The 13,981-nt window shown below is 35.3% G+C and overlaps 1 protein-coding gene across 1 annotated transcript in view; it reads left to right on the forward strand.

The window, feature by feature from the left end:
- Positions 1-12,947, forward strand: part of LOC125246551 — a 224,906-nt gene extending 211,959 nt beyond the window's left edge. Inside the window, 7 exon segments of the mRNA XM_048157496.1 lie at positions 1,086-1,790; positions 3,498-4,183; positions 4,185-4,203; positions 7,537-7,844; positions 7,846-8,218; positions 8,724-8,903; positions 12,170-12,947. Coding sequence (XP_048013453.1) covers positions 1,086-1,790; positions 3,498-4,183; positions 4,185-4,203; positions 7,537-7,844; positions 7,846-8,218; positions 8,724-8,903; positions 12,170-12,444 — 2,546 coding nt within the window. The 3' untranslated portion in view covers positions 12,445-12,947.
- Positions 12,948-13,981: the final 1,034 nt, after the last annotated feature.

A 13,981-nucleotide genomic window follows, 5' to 3' on the forward strand; every position in this document is an offset into this window, starting at 1 on the left:
TTTACATCTATAGACACGCTCATGTTTGTCTGTTCTGAAGCAGCAGAAAGTGAGTCTCGTCAAACACACTTTGAAAGAACATTACAAGTAAAATCTACTAGACTGCTGGAGGATCGATATTTCATTTGGAGCTTAAAATAAGGCAAAAATATGTCATGTAAAAATAAACATTGGTAAGATTTGAACTTGTGATAGTAGCTATTTTTATGAAAGAAAAAAATGTCAACGTTTACAGTTTTTGTGAGACACTTTTACTGCTTTTACATTGGTCACTAAATATATGCAGACACAAACAGTTTTTTTTTTTTTGGCTTTCTTTCCAGTAAATGAATGTAAATGTAATACAGTTATGTGTTTGCTGGAGCTAATAGACACCAGTGCATTGATAACACTTTCCCAGGTGTAACACACACAAGAGAGAGATTTATTCACTGGTTTAGAGCGCCAATTTGATTATTTTTAATGAATACGGGTCAAAGACATTTAGATTTCTGCATCAATAGAAATTTACATGTGATTTTATATACAAAAAGCACATAAAACGCAAGTAAAAAGTCTGTTTTTAAGGTTTCAAATAAGTTTTGGGAGAATAAAATGTCAATGTGGGTGAAATAATCTTCCATTGTCATTCAGTGTAACAATTAAATTTATGTACACATTTAAACAACATACTTATTCTGACCTGTACTTATTAAAATATATTAAAGAATCAGTGAGCATAAAGTTTATTACATTTTAAATGAGTAAAACATTCTGGGCAAATGGGCAAAACCTAGGAAAGTGGCAAAGTTTAAAAATGTTAAATTACAAGTAATTAGCATTTGGGGTAAAAGTAATTAATCTTTAATATGGAAATAATCTTTAATAACTCTGATTTGAGAGTTAATTTAATGTCAGATACACTTATTTGTAATTTTTTATCAATAATGTGTAGTTTGACACTCATACAGATATGGTAAACTTTATTTCAGTAACTCTCCAGCAGCTACACAATTACCAAAATCATTTTTATCATTTTTTAAATCTTAAAGAAGATCTAAGATCTCATCCACATTAAGAAGTGTGTCTTGTTCTGTTTGTTTCAGGTGACGCTCAACATCACTCAGATCTGAGGATTGTGTTGATGGGGTATAGAGGAGCTGGTAAGAGTTCATCAGGAAACACCATCCTGGGCAGAGAGGAGTTTGACTTGAAGAGATCTGCTCAGTGTGTGAGGAGACATGGAGAAGTAGCAGACAGACACATCACTGTCATTGAAGCTCCAGGATGGAGGAAGAATCACACTGTAGAGATGAGTCCTGAGATACTGAAACAGGAGATTTTGCTCAGTGTGTCTCTGTGTCCTCCAGGACCTCACGCTGTACTACTGATCATACGTGTGGACTATAGATTTAAAGATAATGAGATAAAATCAGTGCAGGATCATCTGGATCTTCTCAGTGAGAGAGTCTGGAGTCACACTATAGTTCTGTTCACTCATGGAGACTCTCTGTTAGACACATCTATAGAGCAGCACATTGAGAGTGAAGGACAGGATCTCCAGCGGCTGCTGGACAAATGTGGGAACAGGTATCATGTTCTCAACAATCACAACAGGAGTGACGACACTCAGATCAAGGAGCTGCTGGAGAAGATTGAGGAGACAGTGGCACAAAACAACGGCCGCCATTTTGAAATAGACAGAAAGATTTTACAGGAGGTGAAAGAGAGAAGAAGAGCAGAGGAAGAGAGAGCAGAAGAACGAATGAAGAGGATGAAGAAACAGAGACAAAACATCAGATCACAGATGAGTGAGTTCACATACTTTATAGAGCAGATATTCACACTGATAAAGTAAATCATGAAAATGTCACAGCAATAATAAGAAACTTCTCGTCATTAACAGTTATTTGTAGATTCGTTCCCAATAGCAGCTCACAGTGACGCCCCTAAAAGCTGTTACTGAAAGAAATAAGCGCTTTAATTTCTTAGGGTGTGCTTTTGAAAATGGGCATCGCTTTATCTGTAATCCATAGAATATAACAAAAAAAATAAAAAAACAACAACAAACAACTGCAATCAGCTTGTCTTGAATATACAGTGCTCAGCGTAAATGATACACCCCCTTTGGAAAGTAACATTTTAAACAATATCTCAATGAACACAAAAACAATTTCCAAAATGTTGACAAGACTAAGTTTAATATAACATATGTTTAACTTATAACATGAAAGTAAAGTTAATAATATAACTTAGATTACACATTTTTTAGTTTTACTCAAATTAGGGTGATGCAAAAATGAGTACACCCACAACAAAAACTACTACATCTAGTACTTTGTATGGCCTCCATGATTATTAATGACAGCACCAAGTCTTCTAGGCATGGATTGAACAAGTTGACGACATTTTGCAACATCTATCTTTTCCCATTCTTCAAGAATGACCTCTTTTAGAGACTGGATGCTGGATGGAGAGTGATGCTCAACTTGTCTCTTCAGAATTCCCCATAGGTGTTCGATCGAGTTTAGGGCTGTCAAACGATTAATCGCGATTAAGTTTGCCTAATATATATGTGAGTACTGTGTGTAATTATTATGTATATATAAATACAAACAAATTCATGTATATATTTGAGAAATATTTACAAGTATATGTATTTATTTATTTTTATCTAATTTATATTATATATAAATAAAAATATTTTGTTCATAAATAACATATTTCTCTTAACTATATACATGAATGTGTTTGTATTTAGATATACATAATAATTACACACAGTACTCACAAATATATTAGGCAAACTCAAACTTTTATTTTGTATGTGATTAATTACGATTAATCGTTTGACAGCCCTAATTGGGTTCAGATCAGGAGCCACTGAATCACTTTCACCCTGTTCCTCTTCAGAAATCCAACAGTGGCCTTAGATGTGTGTTTAGGATCATTGTCATGTTGGAAAAGTGGACAGAGTGATGGTAGCATCTTCTCTTTCAGTATAGAGCAGTACATCTGTGAATTTATGATGCCATCAATGAAATGCAGCTCCCCGACACCAGCAGCACTCATGCAGCCCCACATAAGGACACTGACACCATGTTTCACTGTAGGCACCATGCAATAAAAAAATATTTGACCCATATACTTCCTAAAAACATTATTATGAAGCTATTTGTAATTATTTTTGATTAATCTGTGTGTTCTGTGATCTGTTGTGTTTTGTGTGCAGATCATTGAAATTAAGCAATTTTCTTTTGTCCATAATTCATAATTATTTTCCATTGATAACTTTTCCTCAACTCTGATTTGAGAGTTGATTTAATGTGAGATACACTTATTTGTAATTTTTTATCAATAATGTGTAGTTTGACACTCATACAGATATGGTAAACTTTATTTCAGTAACTCTCCAGCAGCTACACAATTACCAAAATCATTTGATCATTTTCTAAACCTTAAAGAAGATTTAAGATCTCATCCACATTAAGAAGTGTGTCTTGTTCTGTTTGTTTCAGGTGACGCTCAACATCTCTCAGATCTGAGGATTGTGTTGATGGGGTATAGAGGAGCTGGTAAGAGTTCATCAGGAAACACCATCCTGGGCAGAGAGGAGTTTGACTTGAAGAGATCTGCTCAGTGTGTGAGGAGACATGGAGAAGTAGCAGACAGACACATCACTGTCATTGAAGCTCCAGGATGGTGGATGGATTACACTGTAGAGAAGAGTCCTGAGATACTGAAACAGGAGATTTTGCTCAGTGTGTCTCTGTGTCCTCCAGGACCACACGCTGTACTACTGATCATACCTGTGGTTGATAGATTCAAAAAAACACACAGAAAATCAGTGCAGGATCATCTGGATCTTCTCAGTAAGAGAGTCTGGAGTCACACTATAGTTCTGTTCACTCATGGAGACTCTCTGTTAGACACATCTATAGAGCAGCACATTGAGAGTGAAGGACAGGATCTCCAGCGGCTGCTGGACAAATGTGGGAACAGGTATCATGTTCTCAACAATCACAACAGGAGTGACGACACTCAGATCAATGAGCTGCTGGAGAAGATTGAGGAGACAGTGGCACAAAACAACGGCTGCCATTTTGAAATAGACAGAAAGATTTTACAGAAGACGAAAGAGAGAAGAAGAGCAGAGGAAGAGAGAGCAGAAGAACGAATGAAGAGGATGAAGAAACAGACAGAAAAACATCCGATCACAGATGAGTGAGTCCACATACTTTATAGAGCAGATATTCACACTGATATATGAAGAAAATCATGAAAATGTAACAGTCACAGCAATAATATCAAGAAACTTCTCGTTATTAGCCACTATAGCAGCTCACAGTGATGCTCCTAAAAGCTGTTACTGTAAAGGAAATAAACACTTTCATTTCTTAAACAATCCAGTTCTTCATTAGGTGTGCTTCTGAAAACAGAAATCGTTCAGATCAAAACATCTGATCACAGATGAGTGAGTCCACATACAGACAGGGCTGTGTTTTTCTATTCTGTGTTTTCTCTCTCTGTTTGTGTTTTCATGTGGAAGATGGACTTTATTAAGAGACTTTAAGAATCTGAAGATCTGACCCGACAAACATCAGCTTCCAGGAGCTCTTGGGTTTTGTTGGATCAGTGTGACAATGACAGTCATGTTTCCTGACATTATCAGTCCAACATAATGTTGCTGGTGTTTGTTGATCAAAAATACTGAAAATCTGCACTTATCTTATTTTATGAAAATCATTTTTATGCAAACATACAGACTCATGTTTGGGTCTGGCTTAAATCATAAGCATTTTAAGTTACTTCAAATTCAGTCAGAAGACTCCTCTGTGGTATGTTCTTGTTCAAAGTCTTAAAACACTATAAATAAAGCCACAGTAAGCAGCTTTTGTAATCAAATAAATTTATTTTTATAATAAACAAAAATGTGAAGGCAAATAAAACATCATCATTAAAGTATAAAACACAATAATCAAGCTTTGAGTCAAAGGTGTAGGCAGCTCTGGGCTTCCCATCTTCAGATTGGGGTTTCTTGTCCTCAGCTTTGGGCTTCTAGGCGTATTACTGACGTATCAGTATCCAAATCAGTTTCCTGCTGTTTATCATAGACGTTAGGTTATCTTCTTGATTGATGTAAGGTGTAACTTTCCCAAAGTTTCCCAGATCCTTTTCAAGGCCTTGAAAGCTGTCTGCCTTTTCATGTGCTTGAACTCCAGTAAACTCAACCAAGATGGCTGATGTCCTTATAAGTTTCTATGAGTAGTTCAGTTCTTTGTGTCCTTGAGCACACACACACACACACACACACACACACACACACACACACACACACACACACACACACACACACACACACATCTCTATTCACATCTCTACTCATATAGTATGAGGCATTTCTTAGAAACAAACATAAATAACAATAATATTGTAAGCAATGCCTAATGTTTAATACATTGGGCAAATGTGTAGCAACAGGCATCTAACATCTAAACAAGCAGACAGGGTAATTGCATTTCCTTGATATAATACAACAGTTGGTATTATGGAAACAGATTTTGTTTGTATTTACTTGGTTTAACCACAGCAACGTTATTTGTGTCATGAACCACAACAAGTTTTAGTTATTTGGTCCCTTTGGATGTTTGCTGAGGCTCCCTATAGTGGACACCTGTTCCCTGGATGAAAAGCAGTTTTATAAGATGTTTCCATCAACCTATTTTTATGTGCATTTTGGGATATCGCATAAAAAAACTTGGAAACGCCAAGATGTGCATAAATTGTAAATATGCACCTAAAAAACTTGCGTGCTCGTTTAAGTTGTAATTTTTTTTTTTTTTATCTGATAAGAAAACATGCGCATAAACTAGGATGGAAACACATTTACATAATAAATTCCTTATTGCACATCAAAAATATTATAACTTGTCATGATGGGACGGCTTAACTGGAGCAGCCAGCGAACCGATCTTTTTCCACAGCATCTGAAATGCTGTTTTGGTTGAAATGCCTGAGCAAAGTCTGTTCAAAGTGATTCGGTATAAATAATATAATATAATTACCTTCCAGAGCTGTTTTACACGACTGCATTCCCAAACAGCAGTCATCTTCCTCCATAATGCACTTCACAAGTTCACACTTACAAATAATCAGATAGAGTAAACAGTGTATTTGGCGTGCTGTCCGAGCTGGTATTTGGCCTGAACCCAGAGTACTCCCTGTATTTCTGGTTATAAGTAACCAGATGAGTGTGAGGAGACGGGGTGGTGAAGGGATGCTGAAAACTTGAGAAATATATGTGAGTCGACTGTGTGTGTGTGTGTGTATAGGTCTCTACTCATACTGATTGGGTAGATATGTTGATTTCTGGTTGGAGTGATGTGATGATTAGTTAGATCATTTGAATGTGTTCCTCCCAAACTTTGTTAATAAAACATAATTTATTGCATTTTGTCTGTGCGCTCTAAGATGCAAGTAATTTATTATATACAAAAATTATTATATACAGTGGCTTCTACTACTTTTCTAATGCCGAGTTCACACTGCACGATTTTCAGTCGTCAGATCACTGTTCTTTTCACACTCACGACTGGAGGAGGAAATGGTTTGGGAGACGCGGGTCTATAACTCCATGAACTTCCCGCTGCCCTGAAACTTGCTCTCTCATTGGCTGTAGGTCGTCGCTGATGTAATATTCAGTCAGAACTGACACTGCAGGATTTTGAATCACAGAAAGGTCCAGATATTTAACATGCCAAAAATCTCATGAGTGTTTGCGACGCATCGTCGATTCTCTCAGATGGCGTCTTTGATAATTCACAATTGGCGATTTCGAGTATAAATCGACCCTGAATGAAACTTTGAGTGATCTTGATCATTACATTTAGCCTAAAATGTTCACTATGTAAATTTGTTTTAAATTTCAAAATTTACAAAAATGTATATAATTAGCAAGTACATCATGAATCCATCTTCCAAACCAGGTTTTTGTCTTATCCTGAATCACTATGGTACACCTATAAGTGTTTATATTTAGACTATTTTAGACAGAGCGCTGCGGAGAAGTACAGTACATGTGTGACTCGTCATAGACAGAGAGAAGTAGTCCTGGCTTCAGTGTTCTTCTGTAAGACGAGGAGTTTTGTTTATTAACTGCTAGAGTGCCAAAAGTTACATAGTGTCTAAGGAACAAGAATATGCGAAATAACTGTATATGTTTTGTTTCTAAGATTGTAATGTGCTTTAAAGATCAGTTTTTGTTCCAAGCAGCAACAACCTTCCTGAGCTGAGATATTGAAGTTTACATAGAGCCTGTATGGACCATGACACAAAGACAGCCACTGTGGTTAAACCAAATAAAATGAAAAACTTTGTCAGTTTTTGCAGTTACCAATATGTATAGGAAAATAAAAAATGATTGAACGACTATCTTTAGAATTTTTGGACCACTTGAAAGCATTTATTAAATGTATATAGAGCAGAAACATATACAGATACATGTTCTCCGTACAATATAATTTTGTATAAGTGTGTTTTGTTCTCTGTTTGTTTCAGGTGACGCTCAACATCTCTCAGATCTGAGGATTGTGTTGATGGGGTATAGAGGAGCTGGTAAGAGTTCATCAGGAAACACCATCCTGGGCAGAGAGGAGTTTGACTTGAAGAGATCTGCTCAGTGTGTGAGGAGACATGGAGAAGTAGCAGACAGACACATCACTGTCATTGAAGCTCCAGGATGGTGGATGGATTACACTGTAGAGAAGAGTCCTGAGATACTGAAACAGGAGATTTTGCTCAGTGTGTCTCTGTGTCCTCCAGGACCACACGCTGTACTACTGATCATACGTGTGGTTGATAGATTCAAAAAAAACACACAGAAAATCAGTGCAGGATCATCTGGATCTTCTCAGTGAGAGAGTCTGGAGTCACACTATAGTTCTGTTCACTCATGGAGACTCTCTGTTAGACACATCTATAGAGCAGCACATTGAGAGTGAAGGACAGGATCTCCAGCGGCTGCTGGACAAATGTGGGAACAGGTATCATGTTCTCAACAATCACAACAGGAGTGACGACACTCAGATCAAGGAGCTGCTGGAGAAGATTGACGAGACAGTGGCACAAAACAACGGCTGCCATTTTGAAATAGACAGAAAGATTTTACAGAAGATGGATGGTAGAAAGAAGGCAGAAGAGCGACTGGATAAATGTAGAGAAGACATCAGATCACAGACCAGTGAGTGAAATCATAAAGCTGTATGAATATTATCTACACACAATCTCAGGTGTTTCCTCATCATTATTCTAGAGCTTTTCAGATGTAGTTATAAATAGTTTAAAAGTGTCCATCACACAGACCTCAGGTTGAGCTCTAACACTCACTAACACCTCTTACAGTCTTCATTTTTCTCAGATGGTTTCCTATCCTGACACTGACCAGGATCAACCCTGTTTAGCTTCATAAGGAAACCAGGAAACAGCAGCAGGGTCAAAATAAAACAACTTGAATGTTGTAATCATTTAATATCCTGTTTCTGTGTGAACCAAAATGCTGCTGTGAAGTGAATCCTCCATTGACTCAGTTCATGTGACTGTAATTCATTCAGATGGTCAGCATTATGTCAACTCTAAATGATGGATATATTTCTTCAATGTCATGTCAGTTTCTTTGGATAAAAGTGTCTGTCGAACACATTAATGTAAATGTTCTTCTGATCTGCTCTCTGCTTTCATTATTATAGTGAGTGGAGATGATGGATCTGATTCATGGTCTCTGGGAAGTTCAGCTTACGGTTCATTCAGATCACGATCAGGAGCAGAAACAGTTTTCAGTTCATCACGTTCCAGAGATTCATCTCACACAAGTTATGAATCAGGAGCAATAAAACGATATAACAGCATGGAAATACCTCCACCAGACAGTGAGTGTCTTCTGTTTTATTTGGCACTTTCAGTAACTTTTGTCTCCCTGTGACATTTTTAAGCATTAGAGCCCGTGTTTTCCATGAATACCATCTGTTTGGTTGTGAAAATATAATATTTTAATGTAGATTGTCATAAATTTGTTACCACGTTTTTCCCCATTACAAAATTTGGACCCTTTCTACATCTGTCATTTTGTAAATTTTTACACAAATAACATATGTGACAGTGGACCACAAAACCAGACATAAGTCACACAGGTATATTTGTAGCAATAGTCAACAATACATTGTATGAGTCAAAATTATTGATTGTTCTTTTATGCCAAAAATCATTAGGATATTAAATAAAGATCATGTTCCATTAAGATATTTTGTAAATTTCCTACTGTAAATATATACAAAAATATTTTTCTGAGTGGATATGTATTGTTTAGGACTTCATTAGGACAACTTTAAAGGCGATTTTCTCAATATTTAAATTTTTAGCACCCTCAGATTCCAGATTTTCAAATAAACCAACATCAAAAGCTTATTTATTCAAGTTTCAGATGATGTTGGAAGATGGTTTTGTGGTCCAGGGTCACATATGGCAAATAACCCTAGTGAAAAAAAAGTATACTAAGTATACTTGCAGCAAGACTAATTATTAGTATATTTCAAGTGTGTTAATGATTAGTTCATTTAAAGTGTGCTATTTTGAAACAACTAATTTTGTACTAAGTATATTTAAGTTGAAATTAAGTAGTATTAAAATACAACTTTAAGTATATTTAGTATACTTATGTGTACTAAATTGGAACAACTTCAAGTATACTTAGTACACTTTAAGTATATGTCTGTGTAGGGACTAATTACATGCTTGATTAGTGATATTAAAGTGTACTTAATTTGTGTTATAAGTACTTTATTTGTGATAAAAGTAATTTTTTTGTTATAATATACGTTGTATTATAAGTATACTTTTTTGTGTTATAAGTATACTTTATTTCTGTTATGAGTACACTTTGTGTTATAAGTACACTTTATTTGTGATTTAAGTATATTACAAAATAATTACGAGTGTCTTCAGAAAACACAAGCAATATACACTGAATATATTTTACAGGTAATAGTATATACTGTATGCTCAGTACCTTTGGCTTATTCCAAATATTAAACATTACACACTTTGCAGTCAATAACAATACACTTTGTTATTACTTATACTTTGTATAATATAGTCAACATTTGAAGTGGATCAAAACCTTTAATCAAAGTTGTCCTAACTTTTTTGATCCACTTCAAATGTTGATTACTGTACTTTGAATTACATAATCTCACACAATACAGTTGTGCTACTATTTAAATACAGTTTAACACATTTTCCCAAAGTTGAATGCATTTGTTTTCAAGGCCATTAAAATAAATAAAATGCAACAACATCACTAATGAAGAGACATATTTCATTGACAAATCCAGTAGTTTTTATTTAAACTTAGATTCAGCAAAACTTACCATGTTTTTCATTAAAGAACCCTAACCCTCTATACACAAATACAAATTACACATTATATTCCATTTTCTGATGAGCTTCTCATTGTGTCTGATGGCACAATGATGACCGCAGAGACTCGTGAAGAACAGCATCTGTTGACAGAATATACCAAAGATATAAGACAGCATGTTCAACTCTTTATTCACGTTTACAATAGTCTGTCTAAATCCTACATTGAACCAATAATATTTCTGAACAGTAAATGAGGATTAGCAGCAGGAAACTGTATCAGAATGGCATGTCGATATTGTTTTCGGTACATAGTCAAGCATAAAACACTTTATGAATTAATATCGTACAGAATACGGGCCGATTTGACCAATCATATGAATGTTTTGGTGCTGCATACAAACATGCGCCATAAACCACCACACAAAAACTCAAAAAGGAGATATCAAGCCGAAATATCGCTCTCCGTTTGTTAAAGAAAATAAAATAAAATAAAGTTTGTTAACTGGTAGACTACAACTCGCCTCCCAATAGCAGCACTTTTCTCCGGTTCTTTCAGGATCGCGTAGGCCATTAGATTAGCCGGTTGTCGTCGCCATCACGGTTAGGCTGCGATGTCACTTGATTGAACTGGTCAGAATCCCCAAGATTGAGCGATATATTGCGCTTTCAGTGTTTTATTAAATAAATTATACATTGCGGCATTATACTTCACCTGAGTGACTGAACGAGGGGATTCAGACGACGACCGTGACGTCAGCAGCTCTGATTGGCTGAAGGCAGTGAGCAACAAAATCTGATTGGTCACAGACCAAGTTGAAGAGACATTTGAATTCCGATAAGTTTAACCACTCAACATATTTTTTCGCATTACTTGTGCTGCTGGTGTGTTGTTTAATATAGATTTGTGTGTACGATTGTAAAATGATTCTGCCAGTGTAAACTTAATAAACATTTACACATATTTGGAAATTGTATAGGCTACACTGCATATACTAAATGGGCTTGTAATGCATTCATACTGAAATAAATAGCACATGTAGGCTAATATAATGAATTCCAAGGATGAAGAAGTAAACTTAAAAAATATACTCAAATTTAACATTAGATACACTACAACTTCAGGATATTAAATAATGTATTTTTTAAATATACTTTCAGTGCATTGTTACAATGATCATTTTCAGCACACTGTTAAAATATACCTCAAATAAATTTTTATAAAGTGCAAATAAATACACTTTTAAAAAATAAACTGAACTTACACTTCATGTATATTTTTCTAAAATATATTTTTTGAAAATATACTAAAGTACAGTTATTTTAAAGTGTGTTAAAAGTTGCATTGTGAAAATATGATACTAATATACTTTTTATATATTTAATGATAGTACATTTTTTGTTAGTATATTTGCAGTGTACTATAGAAAAAGGGAATATATTTAAAATACAATAAAGTATACTTTTTTTTCACTAGGGAATACATGGCAATAAATGCAAACCTGATGTGAAATAAAATAAAAAAGCTCATATAATAATTAGTTTGACAAGTTTCAGATCCTATAAATCTTTATGGTCCACTTTATATGCATGCAATAAATAGCTATTTGACTTGTAATAAAGAAATATCATTGATAAAACAGGGATAAAAAAATCTCACCTGATTAATAACATATTTGTATATTGTTTTAAAGGGCTGCTGGTAATGATTACCTATAGGCTACATATAAGTGTTAAATGTCAGAATTAAGTCGTTTACTGATTTATTGTGTTTCCACAGTGAGTGGAGATGAGCGGTCGGACACACAGTCTGTGGGAAGTTCTGCTTACGGTTCATTCAGATCACAATCATCAGCAGACAGCGGTTCAGTTTTTAGTTCATCACGCTCAAAAGTCTCATCTCACAGCTCAGGATTCGGGTCTTTACGGTCCATCCCGGAGTCTGAGGAACATTCAGGAACCAGACGAACACTTGCTTTACCCAAGATCTCAACACTTTTCCCAAGAAGAGTAAAGAAGGATGATAAACATGAAGAAGACACTGAGAATTCTTAATTTGATATAATTCAAGTTAAGAGAAATTGTGTCTTTATATGTTGACATTTATAGTTTTGACAATATTTAATGATAAATATGAATAAAACTAAAAGGTATATGCGGTTGTTTTAACCTTGAGTGATGAAGTTAACTGTAATTCACATTAGCAGAGCTGTAACAAATATATTGATATGTAATTAACATTTGTTGATTATTTTGTCATAGATTTGTCAATTAAACTTTCTGTATAATTCTGTATTAATCCCAGATTTATGTTCATGTACACAGACACACAGAAGCTTTGCTGTCTACAGTTGGCAAATGCAGCTCGCTTCTTTTGAAAGCTAAAGTGTTTTAGCTGCTATTTCTGTATTGTTTATGATTTGAAGCTTCTAATGCAGCGTCCTAAACATCAAAATCCTCCTCAAGAGATCATAAGTGCATACGTGACTCAACTAATGCTTATATTAATTTAAAATAGTCTGAATTTATTGACTTCCTCCAATAAAGCACAAAATACATTGAACACAAGAATCGAGTGAAATAGTTTTTCATTTGTAATCAGACAGATATATTTAAAATAAATATTGCATTATAATGTATTCTGGGATTACATTACTTGAGAAGGATACATGTTCACTGCCTCAAAATTTGGTTAAAATGAGAAATCTTTCGAGGCAGCATAATTTTGCTTCTGACTGAACATGAACCATATTGCGGAGTGTGAAGATGTCTAAATGATGTCTAGATAGGCAGCTCAAATCATACCAACATCTTCTCCACTGCACTACTTCAGACAAATGTAAGAAGCATGGCAAATGAAGCTAAAAATAGACTAGAATTGTTCCAACATTTCAAACAAAGCAGCATTAATCAGTTGTCAGATATCAGCCTGCATGTAAAGAAGCCTTCATTTAACCACTAGTTCAAATGCAAAAATAACATAAATGTTAAAAGTAAAATGTGTTTGATGAATGATGTTGGTCCTGCTGTTGTTCTGACAGGGCATTGGTTCCTTCAGTGGATCTGGATATGGACGGGATCTCAGTCATTCAGAAGAGCTCTGAACATCAGGACAACAGACGACCACAGGGTTATAGTGGGTTAATATGAGTAGAAGAGGAGGGAAGGTGGGGTTGAGAAACTGAGACAAACGCTGCTATGTTGTCAGGATCTGATGTTGAGGCATGGGCTTGCTCCTGAACTTTAGTTAACCGGTTAACTCCATGAATAAAAGCAAAATTACATTATTACAGAGGTCTGTTTTTAATAGGAATAAGAATACAATTTCTCCTGATTATTTTCTCCTTTTATTTTGTGTTAAATAGAAAAATTCTTGGAAGATGCCATGATTAACATGACAGCACATGCTAGTCGATGAGTTGAATCAACTCCACAGCAACTACATAAATTTACCCACTAACCATTCAGAAACGTCCTAAAAGTTGTAACTTCTTCCTGAGTCTCTCCGTCAGTGTCGAATCCGGTTTGTAAGAGCTGTTAAAGCTCCGCCCTCTTCTGGAAAGGGGGCGGGAGCAGCAGCTCATTTGCATTT

The sequence above is a fragment of the Megalobrama amblycephala genome, linkage group LG15 (genome assembly GCF_018812025.1).
Source record: "Megalobrama amblycephala isolate DHTTF-2021 linkage group LG15, ASM1881202v1, whole genome shotgun sequence".
Taxonomy (NCBI): domain Eukaryota; kingdom Metazoa; phylum Chordata; class Actinopteri; order Cypriniformes; family Xenocyprididae; genus Megalobrama; species Megalobrama amblycephala.